The sequence below is a fragment of the Ostrea edulis genome, chromosome 7, assembly GCF_947568905.1.
Source record: "Ostrea edulis chromosome 7, xbOstEdul1.1, whole genome shotgun sequence".
NCBI lineage: Eukaryota > Metazoa > Mollusca > Bivalvia > Ostreida > Ostreidae > Ostrea > Ostrea edulis.
The window spans coordinates 12,150,256-12,171,018 of NC_079170.1; the positions used below are offsets into that span (position 1 = coordinate 12,150,256).

Genomic DNA, 20,763 nt, shown 5'->3' on the forward strand with positions numbered 1-20,763 from the left:
TATCTTAAATTACGGAATATGAAAATGAATTCCATATCATTTACGAAATGGTTTAGCAATTATTTGCAGGTTTTTTCCGTGTTGCACAGCTGTTGCATGCTGTAATTTGTAAAGGCTATTAAACATCCTGCAAGTTCATTCGTTATTCATGTTTGCTTTGTAAACATGAAGCGATATTTTAGATCATACCTCCCAGAAATTATCATCGTCATCTGGAAGCTCGAACATGCTGTGTTTCTTATGAACTCCAACACATTAATGCATCATTGATGTTATTTTCATTTTCAGCGCCATTGTTGCGTCTATAACAAAAAACCAAATAGGGATAACATACCTAAGTTCCGGAATACTTAATATTCCCAAGTCAAGGGTTTCTGATCGTTTATAAATGTGGAGCGGTGCGGATCAGAAACCCTTGACTTGGGAAGATGCAATCTACGGTATGATAGTAAAGGGGAAAGATATAGAGAGGGGGCCAATTTCTAGTCATTTGACCATCATGCATTTTAAGGACAGAGGTCACCGACATAGGATATAATCAGATGAAAAACATTTTATTGTAAAATTTTTGAAAAACTATTTGTAAATGTTTGAAATATTTATAAATCCCATATTTACTTCAAACATTTTACTTTGAAATCACCTTTATTTTTACATTATTCACTAATCTTAAAAATTCAATGGAAAATCATTACCCCAAACTTCAAATCCTTCAAAAACGCACCTTTTTATTTATGCATTTCATGAATTGGTGACCGATTTGCACGGCAGCGATGTTTGAAAGCTATGTGACTGTCTGTCACTGTTGATCTAAATTAAAACATAATGATGCATGAATTAGCTCTGTAAATCAAAATAAAGTACTTGTACACAATATATATGATATATATTCAACATTCATACCGCATTCGCTGAATATATTAGACGTCAACCGTCACAGATCAAATGACAGAGTCCTGTGGGGATCCGGTTTAGAATAAGTTCTCGGTACCCCTTGCATGTCGTAAGAAGTTAACATTCAAATCTTACAAACCTTTTAACATCCTGTCATGACCGGTTAAAAAGTTCCCCTTCTACCCTTAGGGGCGAGATCAAATGTTCAATGTCTGACAAAAACCTAGTCACATACGTTTTACCAAGAACCCCCCCCCCCCCCCCCCCCCCATTAAACATAAATATGATGAATGTTGAAAGTAATTGATCAACAAGTAAGAACACCTTTTCTACTGTTTATTTACAATTGAAAGTGTATGTGTCCATAATAATGTAATAGTATGTGGTTTTTAACAGTCATTTGTCTTTTTTCATTTCCCACGAAAGTGTAATTGATGTCGGATGACAGAAACTTACGGAAGTTTTAACCCCCTCCTCCTACCTATTTGAAAGTATACTTTTATTCAACATCTCGCCCCTTACAATGTTATTCTATCCAATTCTAACTCCAGTAGTCTTTGTCTCCCCACATATAACATTTCATAGAGTAAAAACACGATAGAATAACTTTCAATGCTTTAAAAACTTTTTTTTTCATATGAACGTATTTCAAATGGAATTTAATGTATTTCAGATACATTTGCAGTACCATCAATTATTGCAAAGTGTGACAGTGAGATTTACTCGCAGAACACAATACTAAGAAGGTACCCAGTGGCGGATTTAAAGGGGGCGCAGACCCCCCCCCCCCCCTCCCATAAAAATTTCAAAGTTAAGGTAAATCGTGGTATCTTGTTTAGAAAAATGTACTAAACAATAAAAGAAGCGATAATTTCTTCCACTCCCGGAGAAATAAATGACAAAATCTTTTGATTTCTTGAATTGCTTTATTTGGAGAACTTAATTGTTTCCAAAACTCTTAAAATTAGCGTCATTTTATTATTTTCACCTCAAAGCGGTCCCCAGACCTCCTGCCTTATAAAGTGGCGCCCCCGTAACCACAATTACTGCATGATCCGCCCCTGGTACCAGCCATCTCGTTTACGCGATAGCTTGTTTTTACGTGTCCATCCGTTGGCATCTCTTTAAGTACTATCCGCCAATTTCTGCTTCACGATTTGTCCTTTCTTCAGACTCGGTTGATTACGGGTTCGAGCTTTGTAATTGGTGTTAGCGATTACTTTGACGTTAATCTCAGTTCTTTTGAATTGATATATATTTCTTCTTCTTTGGAAATATATTCGAGGTTTTTGCATTACAATGTACTTTAATCCACTTATACATTGTTTCAGCACAGTAACAGTGTCATGTTTAAACAAAATTAAAATTACAATTCCTTCAAGCTTAGATTTTTGTAAAATGAATATGCTACAACATTGACAGAGAATTATTTGTAAGTATCGATGTCCTTCACTGCAGGAAAAAACACTTCACAATTTATAGATAAAATATAAAATAGTTGTCATACCATGGTATGCTATCAAATCATTTCATCTTCGCAAGTCTAGGGATTTCGGTCTACTCCACTCCCCAACCCAGTGGCGAATTTAGAGGGGGCGCCCCCCCCCCCCCCTTACAATTTTCAAATTTAAGGTAAATCGCGGTATCTTGTTTCGGAAAGTGTACTAAACGATAAAAGAAGCAATAATTTCTTCCACTCCCGGAAAAATATATGACAAAATCCTTCGATTTCTTGAATTACTTTATTGGGAGAACTTAATTTTTCCCTAAAACCCCTTAAAATTTGGGTCATTTTATTAATTTCACCTTATTAAAATGATAAAAAATAGTACAAATGACTTAATAGGAGAAATATTTCAAGCCCCATAAAATCTGTAAAATCCAGGAGCTTTCGGGGGTTTCGCCCCCTGGACCCACTGCCTCATAAAGTGGCGCCCCCCCCCCCCTCCTAACTACAATTCCTGGATCCGCCCCTGCAACCCTTGAATTGTGGGAGGCGGTGTGGCGTTCATTTCGGGCGGGGGAGGGGGTACGTCCATGGCAAAGTGGGGGTCCAGGGGAGGGCGAAGGCCCTCGGAAGCTGGTGTATTTTTGAAATCGTGATATATGGAGTGTAGCACCTTCCGAAGGCCATTAAATTCACATGTTGCTCAGTATATATGTTAAAAATGTTGTATCATACTTTACAAAGTTGAAGAAAATACATGCAGTTTTGCTTAATTTTCTTGATATTTTTTTTTTTATTAAAAGAGACACAACAAACATCGTTCTTTCCTCGAAACAGAGATCTCTGTTCCGTCAAAACATTTTTTCAGAGAGCTACATTTCTGCAGCTTGGGGGAAATTGAGACCGACCCTTTTTTTCTAGAGAGATACATGTACTTGTTCTACATACTTCTGTGGTATGATCTCTCGCTGTCTCTCTCCCACCATTACTACTAATACTACTACTACTACCATTACTACTACTACTACTACTATTATCACTACTACTACTACTACATATACTACTACTACTACTATCACTACTACTGCTACATGTACTACTACTATCATTATTACTACTATACTACTACATTTACTACTACACGTACTATCGACCAAGAATCGGGGGGAGATAGGTCGTTCTTCTTCCATTCAATGATTTGCTCTAAAATTTTAGTAATTACATCAATCTAAAGCATGTCGTAGCGAAAATTGCATTGTCATTTAAACCTACACCATCGTCAGGTATAATGCTGTTGAAATCGGGCTATTGAAAAGCTTTTAAAGAATTCAAACATGACACGTGCATTCATGCGCATCAGTGCAGTGATATAAATACACAATATGTAAAGGCCTACTTTCGGTTTAGTTGACTTTCAGAAATGGGGTATGTGAAACTTTCATGTATTATAAAACGATATATCATATACGTAATTATTTAAAACTTCTATACTAACTTACTGATATTGATGTTTAAATGTCCATGTACATTTATACCATTATGTATGGGAGAGAGAGAAAGAGACAGTGAGGGAGAGAGAATCGATCGCGTTATGACGAGAGAGAGAGAGAGAGAGAGAACATCCATGCACTGATTTCTTCTGTACAATGAAAACGTTTCATATATACTCGTTAAATTTACCATTTTACTGATACTATAAAAGGAGTGATGCTTTAAGATTTGATTTTTTAGCTTCTCCAAATGATTCGATTGCTATATCGCTGCTTTCGATCGAATTCGATTCCATGTGGCGATAAGATCCTCTACTCTGTCTCGTCTAAATTTCGACCGTCGAGATGGAACTCAGTTTGGTGTGGCGCGTAAGAGATTTTCAGAAGTGTTGTGTCTGTTGAATTTTGTTTGTCAATAACTCTCTTGTGCTTCGTTTTAATTATCAAACTGTATGTTGAACTTTGTCCTCTTCATATCGATAGCAATCATGGCATTTCTTTAGAATTGCGAACTTTGAAGTACAGAGGGGAATTCTTAAATGCACAGTGTATGTACTTGATTAAGATCTTTCTATGAGCAACATGTACCGATTATAAATGAATTAAATGGCTGGTACTTAATCAAAATAGGCTGCACTTCAGTTCTTAAAAAATAGTTAACGCTCGCTTGGAATCTTATGCATGTTTTAATACAAAGTGTGTTTAAATTTATCAATAAATCTCGAATTTTTGACTGTGGAGTTTTATGTTGCACATTATTATGTTTTTATGAATGTGTTGCTATAACATTGCCTCGTTTTAAAACCAGTTCACCTTTTGTTCTGTACAGGTATAGTTTTTAATCCTGATAATGCACGATTTAATTTCCTGTCTGCATGAGACATGCAAGCATTCTGGATTTCGTTTTCATCACACAGCGTAGATATAGGTGGTATTCTTTATACCACTTCATTATGTATATCATATTCAGTCACAATTCGATTATAGAGAAAACATTCTTTTAAAAAAAAGACTTTTTGAAAAAGCTAAAACATTTTTGAAGGAATATTTACACGTACATTTTATATATGCGAGATGTATACATATACCAGTCGCTATGTTGCAATTTTCTAAATATTCTAAGTATCAACATGGACTTATTTAATGACACCATTATTAATTTAGAGTTAGCCATGGTTACTGATGCATTTTGTTCTAGTGACGAGGAGAATATGAAACCTGTCCGGATCGCTGTGGTAGGAGCCGGAGCAGTCGGACTCTCGACAGCTCTCTGTATACAGGACCGCATCCGGAACTGTGATGTTCATATCATCGCCGAGAAGTTTTCACCGAGTACCACCTCAGATGGATCCGCTGGCCTGTGGACACCTTTCCTGGTGCCACAGGACCAAATAGACATCGTCACGTGAGTGGGAGTTTAACACCAAGCCTAACCCAGTCAGCACCCCTCCCCCTCACCCCCCCCCCCCCCCCACTCCCACAATGCAGAACTAAATCTTACTATTATTATATGTAACCATAGATTAGGTACATATATGTAACTATACCTCTAAATATTTATAATTCCAACTGTTTCCTATGATAACCCCCTGAAGCGCCAATGTTTTAATTTCCTCACAACTTGCAAATTATGTAAATTTTTCAGTTCAAGTAAAAATGAGAAGACAGTGGGCGGGGACTATGAGAATTAACATGGGATGCTTTCACTTTGTGTACTTTTCATACGTCACTAAATTATATTTTCATTTTTCTTTTGAATATAAAGAATCGTTTGTTGGGTATATGAGGTGATTATCTACAAAAGAAAACACGATAAGTTTTGCGTAACAGCTTCACCATGATGCAGATTACCAGGTTTTCCATTGTAGTTATAATCACCTAACATACCCGACAAACTAGACAGCGATTCTTAAAGTCATGACTTTCATCGAGATATATCTATATGATCGAGCACACAGTCGGGAAAGGCGACAGAGTTCTGTCTTTCAGTCCTCTTTAAGTAACCATATTTAGTCACCTTTCACCTCACTGATGGCATTTAGTTTCATCCAGTTATAATAATCTGACTGTGTCTCAGGACAGGCCCTCACCACCTCCGTAGGACATTATCACATTAACGACAGAACATTCTATCTAACCGAGACTTTAACGACAGAACATTCTATCTAACCGAGATTCTATCGATAGAACATTCTATCTAACCGAGACTCTAACCGAGACTTTAACAACAGAACATTCTATCTAACCAAGACTCTAACGACAGAACATTCTATCTAACCGAGACTCTAACCGAGACTCTAACAACAAAACATTCTATCTAACCAAGACTCTAACAACAGAACATTCTATCTAACCGGGACTCTAACGACAGAACATTCTATCTAACCGAGACTCTAACGATAGAACATTCTATCTAACCGAGACTCTAACAACAGCACATTCTATCTAACCGAGACTCTAATGATAGAACATTATATCTAACCGAGACTCTAACAACAGAACATTCTATCTAACCGAGACTCTAATGACAGAACATTCTATCTAACCGAGACTCTAACGACAGAACATTCTATCTAACCAAGACTCTAACAACAGAACATTCTATTTAACCGAGACTCTAACGACAGAACATTCTATCTAACCGAGACTCTAACAACAGAACATTCTATCTAACCGAGACTCTAACGACAGAACATTCTATCTAACCGAGACTCTAATGATAGAACATTCTATATAACCGAGACTCTAACGATAGAACATTCTATCTAACCGAGACTCTAACAACAAAACATTCTATCTAACCGAGACTCTAACCGAGACTTTAACAACAGAACATTCTATCTAACCAAGACTCTAACGACAGAACATTCTATCTAACCGAGACTCTAACCGAGACTCTAACAACAAAACATTCTATCTAACCAAGACTCTAACAACAGAACATTCTATCTAACCGGCACTCTAACGACAGAACATTCTATCTAACCGAGACTCTAACGATAGAACATTCTATCTAACCGAGACTCTAACAACAGCACATTCTATCTAACCGGGACTCTATCTACAGAACATTCTATCTAACTGAGACTCTAACGATAGAACATTCTATCTAACCGAGACTCTAACAACAGCACATTCTATCTAACCGAGACTCTAATGATAGAACATTCTATCTAACCGAGACTCAAACAACAGAACATTCTATCTAACCGAGACTCTAATGACAGAACATTCTATCTAACCGAGACTCTAACGACAGAACATTCTATCTAACCAAGACTCTAACAACAGAACATTCTATCTAACCGAGACTCTAACGACAGAACATTCTATCTAACCGAGACTCTAACGATAGAACATTCTATCTAACCGAGACTCAAACAACAGAACATTCTATCTAACCGATACTTTAATGACAGAACATTCTATCTAACCGAGACTCTAACGACAGAACATTCTATCTAACCGAGACTCTAACAACAGAACATTCTATCTAACCGAGACTCTAACAACAGAACATTCTATCTAACCGAGATTCTAACAACAGAACATTCTATCTAACCGAGACTCTAACGACAGAATATTCTATCTAACCGAGACTCTAACGACAGAACATTCTATCTAACCGAGACTCTAACAACAGAACATTCTATCTAACCGAGACTCTGACAACAGAACATTCTATCTAACCGAGACTCTAACGATAGAACATTCTATCTAACCGAGACTCTAACGATAGAACATTCTATCTAACCGAGACTCTAACAACAGAACATTCTATCTAACCGAGACTCTAGCGACAGCACATTCTATCTAACCAAGACTCTAACGACAGAACATTCTATCTAACCAAGACTCTAACGACAGAACATTCTATTTAACCGAGACTCTAACAACAGAACATTCTATCTAACCGAGACTCTAACGACAGAATATTCTATCTAACCGAGACTCTAACGACAGAACATTCTATCTAACCGAGACTCTAACAACAGAACATTCTATCTAACCGAGACTCTGACAACAGAACATTCTATCTAACCGAGACTCTAACGATAGAACATTCTATCTAACCGAGACTCTAACGATAGAACATTCTATCTAACCGAGACTCTAACAACAGAACATTCTATCTAACCGAGACTCTAGCGACAGCACATTCTATCTAACCAAGACTCTAACGACAGAACATTCTATCTAACCGAGACTCTAACGACAGAACATTCTATTTAACCGAGACTCTAACGACAGAACATTCTATCTAACCAAGACTCTAACGACAGAACATTCTATCTAACCAAGACTCTAACGACAGAACATTCTATCTAACCGAGACTCTAATGATAGAACATTCTATCTAACCGAGACTCTAACAACAGAACATTCTATATAACCGAGATTCTAACGACAGAACATTCTATCTAACCGAGACTCTAACGATAGAACATTCTATCTAACCGAGACTCTAAGGACAGAACATTCTATATAACCGAGACTCTAACGACAGAACATTCTATTTAACCGATACTTTAACGATAGAACATTCTATCTAACCGAGACTCTAACGACAGAACATTCTATCTAACCGAGACTCTAACAACAGCACATTCTATCTAACCGAGACTCTAACGACAGAACATTCTATCTTAGTTTCATCCTGTGGTAGCGAGTCCTTAGAAACCATAATGTTGCTGGAGTGATCAATACATACCCAGAAACGCGTATTCTAAATTCTGAATTCATATATCCACATGTATAGGTTATTTGTATCATTAAAACTTTTGTATGAAAATAAAAAGGAAAGCTGACAGTGTGTACTATCTAGGCCAGTTGTTTTGATACCCACACAATACTTAAAACAACCAATGGTTTTATACCTTACATTTGTAGGCTGAAATTCAGATTGTTTCTTCTTCGAAATCTGTAGGTTTTAATGTCAAGTTGATTGTTGACTACTCTCATCGAGAATTACTGGTGAAGACAATGAAATGACATTTTTTTAACTTAGAAAGCATCGGTCGATGAAAATCTTAACTTGGCCCCCTAGGTCAGTGACTTACAAAGAGGATGACGTATAGGAAACATCTTATTCAAATATATATTGTATAGTGCCATGCTGTAATTCAAATTCATTCGACGGACAGTGTGATTGAGGCAAAACTTAAACACCATTCATATCCCTCAAGTATCTTTAAGCCATCAGAGATCCACATTTGAGGTTTCTTCCCACAGACGTTGGAGTATGGACACGTACAGATATCTACTGGGGTTGTTCCGGTCCGAGACCGCCTACAGAGACGGGGTTCAGCTTATTTCCGGGTTCAACTTTTGCCAGGAGGTGAAAACTGTGAGTATCAACAAGATTGCCAAACAGCAGAATGGCTGATGGAGAATGACGAGTTTCTAGTGTTGATTGATTGATTGAATGTTGTTTAACGTCGCTCTCGAGAATATTTCACTCATATGGAGATGTCACCACTGCCGGAGAAGGGCTGCAAAATTTAGGCCTATGCTGGGCGCTTTTGGTCATTGAGCAGGAAGGGATCTTTATCGTGCCACACCTGCTGTGACACGGGACCTCGGTTTTAACCCGGATCCCCACGGGAGTCTAGTGTTGAACATAGGATGTCCAATAACAGAATTAGTTAGAGTTTTCTTTAACTATTTGGAAATGTTCTAACATTGCTCAAAAATTGAAATCCTTCAGAAGCGTCTTTTGATTGGTTCAGTTCGTGTATCGCGTGTTTTGATTGGTTCAGTTCGTGTATCGGTGACCGATTTACATTGTTGCTGTTTGATCAAATAATTAAAACAAAAATCCAACATAAACGCAGCAAAATCGTACTGCATTTGATGTGTCCAAATTCTTGAGTATCATATGACCTTAAATGTAAGAAATGTTGTGATTGTCTACATTAATATATAAACTATACTTCATAGTGTTCACCAAACGGTGCAAAATCCTGACGAACAATTCTATATTGGTTTCTAACGGAGGGACAAAGTCTGTCAAATTTAAAGCAGCGAAATATTGATCCCTCATCATATATGCAGTAAGACTGAGTTAAATACACATGCACGGCATATCAAATATGTTGATGTTGAGTACCATTTAAATAACAAAATGCTTTCTGTGGGTTTTTTAAACAGCAGGACAGCAAGGTTGCAAACATTGCGGAAAATGCAAAACCGCATTATTTTTTCTGCATTGTCTCCCGTTTAACAAACCAAAGAAAGTCATTTTATTATTTCTATCATATTAAAATTGTTTCTGTCATTCTGTTAAATATAGATATTTTCAAGTACGCAAAAATATATATTATTGACTTGTAAGTTATGTAAACGTAACAGCTGAAAGTCACCGGACCTTGACTCACCTCCATATTTGGTAATGATTTCCAAATCTGAACGTTAGTGAAGAGAAATAGTTCAAAGTCATAAAAGAAACAATCGTATAAAATAGGTCAGCATCATTTATTGTGCTAAATTTAAATAAAGGGGAAAATATAAACCAGAAAAAACATATTTTCCAACAGTGTCGCAAAATAGATCGCGGAGCTCGTGGAACGCCAATATTCACACGAGGACAAACAGTTCTAAAGAACCGGATCTAAGTATATATAGATTGAAATAAAATGTGTCTTCATAGCTGCAAATGACAAAGGTTGGATTTCAATAGAAGTTAAGCAAAATACACATAATGAATATTGATATTTTGATATGTTACATGTATAGCGTTTTCGTCTTGCTCCAGGATCCGCCATGGTGCAAAGATGTGATAGGGTTCAGACGACTAGAAGAAGAAGAACTGCAGGACTACCCGGGGAAGGAGTAAGTTTTACAGGACAAATCTACAATATGTTGGTTAATTTCACTTATTTCTATACGTATACAAGAAGTACATGGAAACGAAGACTCTGAATTGCCATTTACATACTGTTACATGAGCACATTATATAAAGATGAGAAACCTTTCTTTGATTTGTAAATGCAGGTTTGGCATATTCTATACAGCTTTCACACTTGATGTTCCAAGCCTATTGTCTTCTTACATGAGAACGTAAGTCTATTTTATTACACGGCTAGCATTACAAAAATATGTACAAAACACAGTTCACGCGTATTCATTTCAAGGACAATATAGAGAAGAAAACGATTTTCTTTTACAAACGACACTTTCAGATTCCGGGATCGAGGGGGGTTTGTGATTCCAAAGAAATTAAAGTCCTTGCAGGAGGTATGTACAATTGTGTTGTAGAATCTCTCCCCACGTTTGGAAAGACCATTTCAGATTGCTTTCAGTATATCTGTAGTAGTACGAAACTGTATTTCAAATCTTATGAAAAAATCCAATCTGATTGAATATGCTGTATTGACTTATGACTAAAAATCAGAATTTAATTCATGAGCTGCTTACATAATATGATATATAGTAATACGCGCAATTGTTTAAAAGTTTAAGTTTGTTCATTTCTTTTCAAACATACATGTACCACGAAAAATAATCTATTGGACATAGCTAAGTAATATAGGTCAAAAAGAATGACACGTCGATTGTAATTGTCATTATGATTATGTTGGTGGTTCTAGATATATGAATTTCGGGGAAATTGGATTGATATCGATAATTATTTTCTTATCTAGATCGAATCGTCGTATGACATCATCGTGAACTGTGTCGGTATAGGTGCTGCAGAACTTCTCAACGACACGAAAATTAAGTCCAAGAGGGGGCAAGTGATCAGGGTATGACGTCACAGTTAAGAAGTCCGCCTCTTTCCTAGGATTATGAATTATTTCAAGCATATACTGTATAAAAAACTTTGAATTCGCTCCGTTTTTTAAACTCCGTTCAGAATATGTTCAAGCCAGGCTCTTGCTATCCCCCCCCCCCCCCCCCCCCCCTGCAGTTCTTTGTACAATTCTTACAACAAAGTAAATTCATCGAGACATTTAGCAAATTTGATTCTTAAATTATAACACCAGTAAATCTTATAATAGCACAGCTAACGTGAATATATTGAAACATTTCAGGTAAAGGCGCCCTGGATTAAGCACTTCTACATCGACATAGATAGGAATAATGACGTCACATATATACTGCCTGGGTAAGTTTTTGAAGAACCTCGAGTTGGGGGAAATATATGATGAATTAGATATACGATGGCTGTTCGATATGTAATGTGTATTGTACGATATCTCAAAAGCCTTCCACTCATATACTGAAATGAACATTGCATCCCTTCAATGTATTCTCGCTGTTTGAAATACATAAGTTCAATCTCTGAATTCATTTCTGAAATGCGTCACGGTACGCTGATTTAGGTAGACCTCTGAGGCACTAACTGATGGCTGAGGTCACGGTACGCTGATTTAGGTAGACCTCTGAGGCACTAACTGATGACTGAGCCAAGGGCTTGTCGGACGTGTAACGACGACCAGATAAGAACTTTTTAAGTTTTGGAAAAAGGAAAAAGTCGCATGGGGCTAGATCTGGAGAGTATGGTGGGTGCCATCTTCACAAGACAAGGGTTATTGATTCGTTACCTCACACTAATATAACCCTTGTCAAAAAGTAGGGCTCGTTCTGATTGGTTCCACAAAAGAGTGGGGGCCAATGAGAATGCGATTCTATTTCTAACAACGCGAAGCGAGAAATTCAAATAAAAACACTTGTATTGATACAGTTATGGCTATTTCAATCGTTTAAGCAATATTGTCTTAGGCAAAATGGTTTCCAAACTTAACTACTATCAATAAACGTAATTAGAGGTGTAAATATTACGACTGTGTGTGTTTATCAATACAGCAGTATGAGATCGCGTCATTTATATCCATGTATGCAGTGATTCCATTGGATGTTTTATTTGTAGTAGATTGCGTAATGGTCTAATGAGCCCAACTTTTATATAGCGACTGATGTCAAGGGTTAGTGCGAGGTAACGAATCAATAACCCTTGACTTGTGAAGATGGGTGGGTGTGGCAAGACGGTAACCTTCCGACTTTAAAAGTTGTTTCACTAGCTTAGATGTATGTGATAGAGCATTATCATGAAGTTGGCGAACATGCCTAAATCCTGACACAGGGCATCGTTTATGATAATATTTCTTGAGCCTTTTTGTATAACATCTCGGTAACATTTTTGCCCTTCGGCACCGGAATGTGTACGGATATACCATCACATGAGAAGAATATGCAATAAAGAACCTTCTTTGTGCTGCAACTACAGGCCTTCTACCGTGTTTAGTTAGCCATATTTTGTTTCCAATTTTTCTTACTGGTGGAATAGTGAACCCATGTTTCGTCACCAGTATCAATGTTTGCAAATTGTCTTTGATTGAATTTGGGGAACATTTGGAGCAGTTGCTTAGCGGTTTGTACTCGTACCTGTTTATGGTCTTCTGTCAATATATGCGGTATCCATCTGGCATAAACCTTTCGTACTTTAAAAATACGCTTCAAATTGAAATACACCCACGATAGCGATATACCAACAGCTTTGGCAATATCACGAATCGTGTATTTGCCATCACTTTTAATTATTTCCCTGACTTTTGAGACATTTACCTTGCCTGTTACAGTCACAGGTCGACCAGATTTTGCTGCATCTTTGACGGACTCTGTGCCAGTCCGAAATTTCTTTCTCCACCTACGAACTGTCTCGTAAGATACCTTATCAGACCTATAAACTTACCCCGATTCAGTAAAAATCTGCATTACCGAATGACCGAGTTTTGTGCGAACATTTATATAAGCTCTAATTTCTTCAATATTCTCAACCCGTTTCCCAACCATTTTTACAACAATGGTCAAAGACTGGCTCTATCGAAATGACTATAAGTTTAAAACTATGTGGAGCTGAAGGCTCGTGTTTATACCGTTGGAAAGGTAATGAAATAGAACTATTCAAGTGTATCATCATCCACAAAATCGTGCAAAGCGTTATCGCGCTGTGGTACAATACACATTAAACATCGAACAGCTCTCGTAGTTCCATTGTCTGTTCTTTTGCTGTTGTTATTGTTATATTATGGTTTCAAGGTGATTTTTCTCATACAAGGGTATTTTGTTCTTACTCAAGGTCATTTTTCCCGCATGTCCTATAGCTACCTTTTATCTTGCATAGGTCTGCCATTGCTTTTCCATACATTTAATTTTACTTGTATATGCCTGTATTTAAAAATAAAGAAAACCAATATTCGTTTGCAGTGATAATCTTATAAACATAAATTTGAAATATTTTCAATATCAAAGATCCAAAAGCAAACAAAGATAAAAAAAAAAAAAAAAATGCCCGTGGATTATATTATTTATTTGTAACTTAGAATATGATAAGACTGGGTTTTTGTGAAACCGAGGTTTAAATATATTCAACAAGAAACTGAAATGCTGTTGTTTTTATGTGCAGCCAACTTTATGGTTGATTTCTTTTTTATTACATGATTTAAACATTGACTTTAGCAAATTAAAAACCCTTTAAATAACCCAGTTACAAATATATTGCATGATATTGATTGTATTTGACATGATGTGGGGAATTTCGTAGGATTGAGACGGTGGTGTTAGGAGGAACAGCACAGGACGGGGACTGGAACACGGAGGACGATCAAGCCGACATTGACGGCATCATGGAGCGATGTCTCAAGGTCATGCCAAGTTTAAAGGCAAGTCTGCTAGAATTATATCTCAGAGAGGTTTATCAGACGTATATGTCAACATGTCTGGCAATAATATTGGTTAAACCAAATCTAAAGGTAAAAGTAGATATTGATTTAAAGATTATGTCAAACTCTCAACTTGAGATACACAGACGGAAGGATATACAAAGCCTTTAGAAAGGTGCACCTAGAAGGATAATTATGTCAAGTCTTACAAAGAACGTAGAGGAGTACCGGTCAACTCAATGTGAGGAGAAAAGGGTGATTTTCTAATGCATATTTATGAAGTAGTGACGTGGTTTTGCGCGGAAGCGCAAGAAAACTATTTTAGAAACGGCATGGGAGTTATAATGTATAGTCGTATATGCGGCTGGGTTGGGGTCAAAATGTATCAAGGGATTAAAAGAGGGAAATATCTTATTGAAAACTAAGGTGACTCAGGTGAACGTTTTGATCATATGTCCTGTTGGGGTTTTTTTTTGTTTTTGTTTTTGTTTTTTGTTTTTTTGGCTTGGTTTATTGTTTCGTTTTTAGTTTGTTTTTCTTGGTTTGGAAATATATGTCAATATAATTTTCATTATTACATCTGCAATTAAATTGTAGTTGTCTTTCGTAGATTTTTAGCTCTTCTGAGCCGAAGCCGAAGAATCTTATGACCATATGTCTGACGTGCGGTGTGCGTCAACTTTTTTGGGAAAAGGGCTATATCTCAAGAACCCCTTTGCCAATTTTTGTCAAATTTGTCACAGGGTATCCTTGGCCAAAGGGCTTTCATTTGTAATAAAACTAGGGTTGTGACCTTTTAACAAGGGGAGATAATTAGGAAAATGCAAACAAAAGTAGTGATTGCTAAAAAATCTTCTTCTCAAGAACCATTGGGCAAATTATCACCAAACTTATGCATAAGGATAAGGATAGGTTGTAGATAAAAAAAAATTGTGCAAGGCATCATCCTGGGGCAAAGGGTGTGGTCTCAAGGTCACTTCAAAGTTGACCTTAAATTTTGTTTTGTTAAAACTTTGATATTTTGCTTAGTATAAGGACTAGGATCATCAAATTTTGTCAGTTGATGCATCTTAGGACCTAATATCATGTTGTCTCAAAAGTAGGTCATGGTGACCTTTTTTTTTTAATTTTGCAGGTAATTATTATTAAATGGATTTTGATGCATATATTGGACACGTTTGAGCCTATGATCATCAAAAGTTGTCAGTTGATGGATCATGGGACCTTGAACTGCGTCATGTAAAAAGTATGTCACCATGACCTACTTTCTGAATTTTATGGCTAATCATTTATGAATACATTTTAGGTTGTTATTTCAGATACCGAGACGTTTAGAATCATCAAACCTCGAAACATATTTATAAAAAAAAAAGTCACAGTGACCTACTTTTTGAATTTTGCAGACATTTAAATTTCACATTTTCAATTTTAGATGCATATTTTGGACACTATGAAAGCTAGGATCATCAAACTTTGTCAGTTGATGCATCTTGAGTCTTCATAGTTTGTTGACCAAAAAGTAGGTCACCGTGACCTACTTTTGGAATTTGACGACTATATTTGAATATTTCAGATACTATTTGACTTCAATTATCAAACTTTGTCAGTTGATGCATCTTGAGTCTTTGGAGTGTGTCAACCAAACAGTACGTCACTGTGGCCTTCTTTTGGAATTTGACGGCTATATTTGGATACTATTTGACTTGTCAGTTGATGCATCTTGAGTCTTCTGTGTGTCGACCAAAAGTAGGTCACTGTGACCTACATTTGGACAGTTACATTTAAATTTCCAGGTACTATTTGACTTCACATCATCAAACTTTGTTAATTGATAAATCTTGGTTAGTGAGAATTTTTGCCTGTTCTACAATGGATCAGAAGAGCGATTTTAGGCCCATGAGCCTCTTGTTAAGCTGCTTGTGATACTAGTTCTTCCATCTCGAGAATAAACAACGATTGATAACTCTTCTATATTTCTGCAGAAAGACATAAAAAATATTCAATATAGCTAAAAGCACTGTTTGTAAAGAATATTCAATATAGCTCGAAAGCACTGTTTTCAATCTTTTCGATCAATTGTCATCATGATGGTAGATAAGGTGAATTGTAAAGTTTGTGTAGATAAGGTGAATAGTAAAGTTTGTGTAGATAAGGTGAATAGTAAAGTTTGTGTAGATAAGGTGAATAGTAAAGTTTGTGTAGATAAGGTGAATAGTAAAGTTTGTGGTAAATGTTATTGTTAGCACCAACTTCTCTCCGTGTATGGGGTTGGAAGAAAATACCGACTGTGAGTACTACTTGACTGACTATATACTCATTCAATCGTCACAGGGAATGGTTGTTAAATTACATGTAACCGCATGTTCTGTTTCCTGGTTTCAGGACAGTAAAAGACAGGGTGCTTGGGCAGGACTCCGTCCTTATCGCGAATCCGTACGGTTAGAAATTGACAGAGACACAGACAACTCAAAGGCCAAAGTAAGTGTACCTCTCAATCAATCAACCAATCAGTTCATATACATGTTAATGTATCTCTCAACCAATCAGTTCATTTACATTTATTTGCATTCATCATTATGGTGACATTTTCTGTTTTCCAACATTGTCATTTTATTGTATAAATCTAATAAGTGTTACTGCATCCTTCCACAACTATATGCTGCGAGGGGATACTGGGGAACACCTTAAGTGAATTTATAGTGTGCAATGTTGATTTGAAACATTTTTCGTGAATTATGACATGCATTTGCAACATTTTTCTGAAATGATAAGTGTAAACCTCTCTCTCTCTCTCTCTCTCTCTCTCTCTCTCTCTCTCTCTCTCTCTCTCTCTCTCTCTCTATGCGTTTTATTTCTTTTTAAGATTGTCCATAACTACGGGCACGGTGGAGCCGGTCTGACCATTTTTTGGGGTTGTGCAAATGATGCCGCGGCGTTGGTTGTGGATCTTGTCAATTCCCGGAAATCGAAAATATAGTAACATTCATATATCACAAAGCATATCTTATTCACCGGAAAGGAATATTATATTATTTGTATATTGAGGGAAATAGTTGCATATCGTCTCTATGGACATTTTAGCGGACGATCTGTGGACATTTAACAGATAATTTCTAGGACATTTTGGCAAAATTTGTAAGAATGTAGTGAGCATTTATTCGAACGGTTTCGGGTTATTTACGAAAGAATGCATACTAATCATTTGAATATCAATTATGACCTTTTTGGATTCATAGTTAATACAATGTCTTGTAAAACGCAAATATGAAGAACTAAGAAAAACAAAATTGTACAGATTTCTAGTTTTGTTTGGTACCTGGCTTTCCATGCCAACATAGAGCCACTGTTGATTATTGTATAGCTTATATATAAATCCTAAATAATCACCCAGATGTATAAAGACTTGTGTTTACCTTACATTGACGCATACATATATAAAATGTCGATCATCTGTGTTAAGTCTTATAAGGAGATTGTTATCATATTCGCAGCTCCAGAAAAATATCCCCCAGAGGGAGGAAAATAGATATGTTTGTTTCTGTTGGTTTCAAGAGCTTATCAATGTCACCAAAATCAATATTATACTGTAAAAGTTCAAAAAACAAATTGTGAACAGATAGAATCTCTTTCCCATTGAATCTTGTACATCAGGTATGATTTTTCATCTGTATTGTTACAATGTCATGTATATTATGATGTTAAGTTTTGTGAATCTATAAACTGTATGGTTAATAAAGATCTATACACCTATCAATCCACACCAAAACGGAAGTGGCTCCGCGTTCAAGACGATTGCCGTACACACCTGTCATGGATACAACGTCATCCATTGTGGACAAGGCTTCTGGTATTTATTCATTAAAGCCTGATACGCTACGTCATGATTGTTACCCATTTTCATCAGCAAATGTCATCCAAATGCACTATCAATTTGAATAAACGAAAAAGAAGGCAAAAAGCGTCCGTGTTGGAATTGTAGTTCTCCGGTGCCGTGAAATTGGAGATTGTGGCCAACAGATGGCCTGTAATGAAGACACGTAGTTCCATGACAGATTCTTACGCGTAGTTGGCATCCGGGTTAGAATAGGTCCTCGGTACCCCTTGCTTGCTGTGAGAGGCGACTAAATGGGGGCGGTCCTTCGGATGACACCGCAAAAACCAAGGCCACGTGTCACAGCAGGTGTGGCACGATAAAGGCCCCTCCCTGCTCAATGTCCATGAGCACCGAGTATAGGCATAAATTTTATAGTCCTTCAACAGCAATGGTGACGTCTCCATATGAGTGGGGAAAAAAATCTTTGAGTGGGACGTTAAGCAATACACAACCAACCAACTACACGTATTGGAAAACACACACCTAAAGCTGGTATTACATGTATCTTTACATGAATAGAATAGAATATGATTTATTTCCAAATTAGGGCCCTCTCGGGCATACAGCATACATGATTGTTAACATTTCAATGTGCAATGACGATAAAAAGAAAAGAACAAAACAAGAGTAAAATATGCACTATTAGTATGAGCAATGTTCATACATGAGACATTTTGAACATGATAATACTTATTTGTATTATATGTAAGTACCACCGTGTATCCTAATGCAAAACAGTCAGAAATACACATAGGGAATATATATATATATATATATATATATATATATATATATACTCCTCCTAGGCACCTGATCCCACCTCTGGTGTGTCCAGGGGTCCGTGTTTGCCCGACTATCTATTTTGTATTGCTTGTAGGAGTTATGAAATTGATCACTGTTCGTTATGTTCACCTTGCATATATACATGTACATGACAACTCTACATGTAATAATAGTAAAGGTAGTATAAGTACATATGATTAACTCCACTGTAATGCAAAAGATACCACGGGACGCTGCATTGGTACTAGATTAACATGTCATGTTTATAATGAGTGCATATGTGCAATATGGTTTGATATGGTTCACACATAATATACAGTAATACTAGTAGTATGAACTTAAACAATGTACATAACATGAGACATTGCTTAATGTACCACATCGAAGGGGAAATAAAACAATATATACAAAACAAACTATTCTCAGTGATTGACACCCATACAAGTACATAAACTGATGGGCGGAAACGCTTAAGTGTATATTAGGTCGTGTCATTGAAATAATTGACATGAGATCTAGACAGCTGTAGTGTTTGTACTGACGGAAATTGTTTTGATTTTTGAAACAAAGGTCACATGACTGTTGTATGTTGGGGTTTTTCAAAAACACCAAGACTGTTGGAACGTTTTTAACCACTGCAGGCGTTACGCTTTTGTCTCAAATCAGAACTTCCCTCACGTCTTCCACAACCACGAATATCTATTGTCAAACCAAAACGGCTATTGTAACGTAACGTTTTAGTTTGCTAATTATTAATTTGTTTACTACTGATAAAGTACATTGGCGAATCTAGAAAGTTCTGAAGAGGGCGCAGTAATAAGCCGGGTTTGCTTTGAAGTCCCAGTAGGTGGGTCTATGCAGATGTCCTGGTGGGAGCCCGGGGGGTGGGGGGGGGGGCTACTGAGTCCAAAATAAGACGTATATATTCTAGTGGTTTTGGACATGCATGTGTATTTATAGCATTTGTAGAATTTATAGAATATCTTATATCAATTACTACTATAACGGAAGAGTAGGATAACGTTCATCGCTGCCTCCGCCAAGGTTGGTACATGGTACGGATATACCTGTATGAAGAGATAACATTGTGAATTCAAGTAGCTGTTTAGAGTTAATGATAAGCCTACGCTGTTTATGTAAAATTGAATGATTTAACAAATTGTATGGAACCATGGGAAATATATATCATATAGAATGTATTATTCATTGTGGTACTTCACCTATAACTGGCGACGTCTCAATATAAGTAAAAAAAAAATTCTCGACGGGATGTAAAACAAACCCCACGTTCCGGACTCCGGGATGTAAAACAAACACGACGTTCCGGACTCCGGGATGTAAAACAAACACGACGTTCCGGACTCCGGGATGTAAAACAAACACGACGTTCCGGACTCCGGGATGTAAAACAAACACGACGTTCCGGACTCCGGGATGTTAAACACACGACGTTCCGGACTCCGGGATGTTAAACAAACCCCACGTTCCGGACTCCGGGATGTAAAACAAACACGACGTTCCGGACTCCGGGATGTAAAACAAACACGACGTTCCGGACTCCGGGATGTAAAACAAACACGACGTTCCGGACTCCGGGATGTTAAACAAAC

At 36.9% G+C, this 20,763-nt stretch overlaps 2 protein-coding genes across 10 annotated transcripts in view; one reads left to right on the top strand and one right to left on the bottom strand.

The window, feature by feature from the left end:
* Nucleotides 1-332, bottom strand: part of LOC125653674 (uncharacterized) — a 16,485-nt gene extending 16,153 nt beyond the window's left edge. The window contains exon 1 of the mRNA XM_048883233.2: nt 190-332. Coding sequence (XP_048739190.2) covers nt 190-228 — 39 coding nt within the window. The 5' untranslated portion in view covers nt 229-332. The remainder of the gene's footprint in view (nt 1-189) is intronic.
* The window catches only part of LOC125653676 (D-aspartate oxidase-like), an 18,568-nt gene extending 318 nt beyond the window's left edge, over nt 1-18,250 (top strand). The window contains exons 1-12 of one of the 9 annotated variants that reach the window (XM_048883234.2): nt 3,657-3,766; nt 4,073-4,200; nt 5,030-5,236; nt 9,064-9,178; nt 10,586-10,662; nt 10,826-10,891; nt 11,014-11,068; nt 11,476-11,577; nt 11,866-11,939; nt 14,379-14,496; nt 16,879-16,974; nt 17,360-18,250. In XM_048883234.2, the coding sequence (XP_048739191.1) occupies nt 4,082-4,200; nt 5,030-5,236; nt 9,064-9,178; nt 10,586-10,662; nt 10,826-10,891; nt 11,014-11,068; nt 11,476-11,577; nt 11,866-11,939; nt 14,379-14,496; nt 16,879-16,974; nt 17,360-17,473 (1,143 nt within the window). In that variant the 5' untranslated portion in view covers nt 3,657-3,766; nt 4,073-4,081 and the 3' untranslated portion in view covers nt 17,474-18,250. Of the gene's footprint in view, nt 1-3,655; nt 3,767-4,072; nt 4,201-4,254; nt 4,380-4,452; nt 4,760-5,029; nt 5,237-9,063; nt 9,179-10,585; nt 10,663-10,825; nt 10,892-11,013; nt 11,069-11,475; nt 11,578-11,865; nt 11,940-14,378; nt 14,497-16,878; nt 16,975-17,359 lie in introns of those variants that run through there. The other 8 variants (XM_048883235.2, XM_048883236.2, XM_048883237.1 and 5 more) reach the window with 8 other exon arrangements.
* Nucleotides 18,251-20,763: the final 2,513 nt, after the last annotated feature.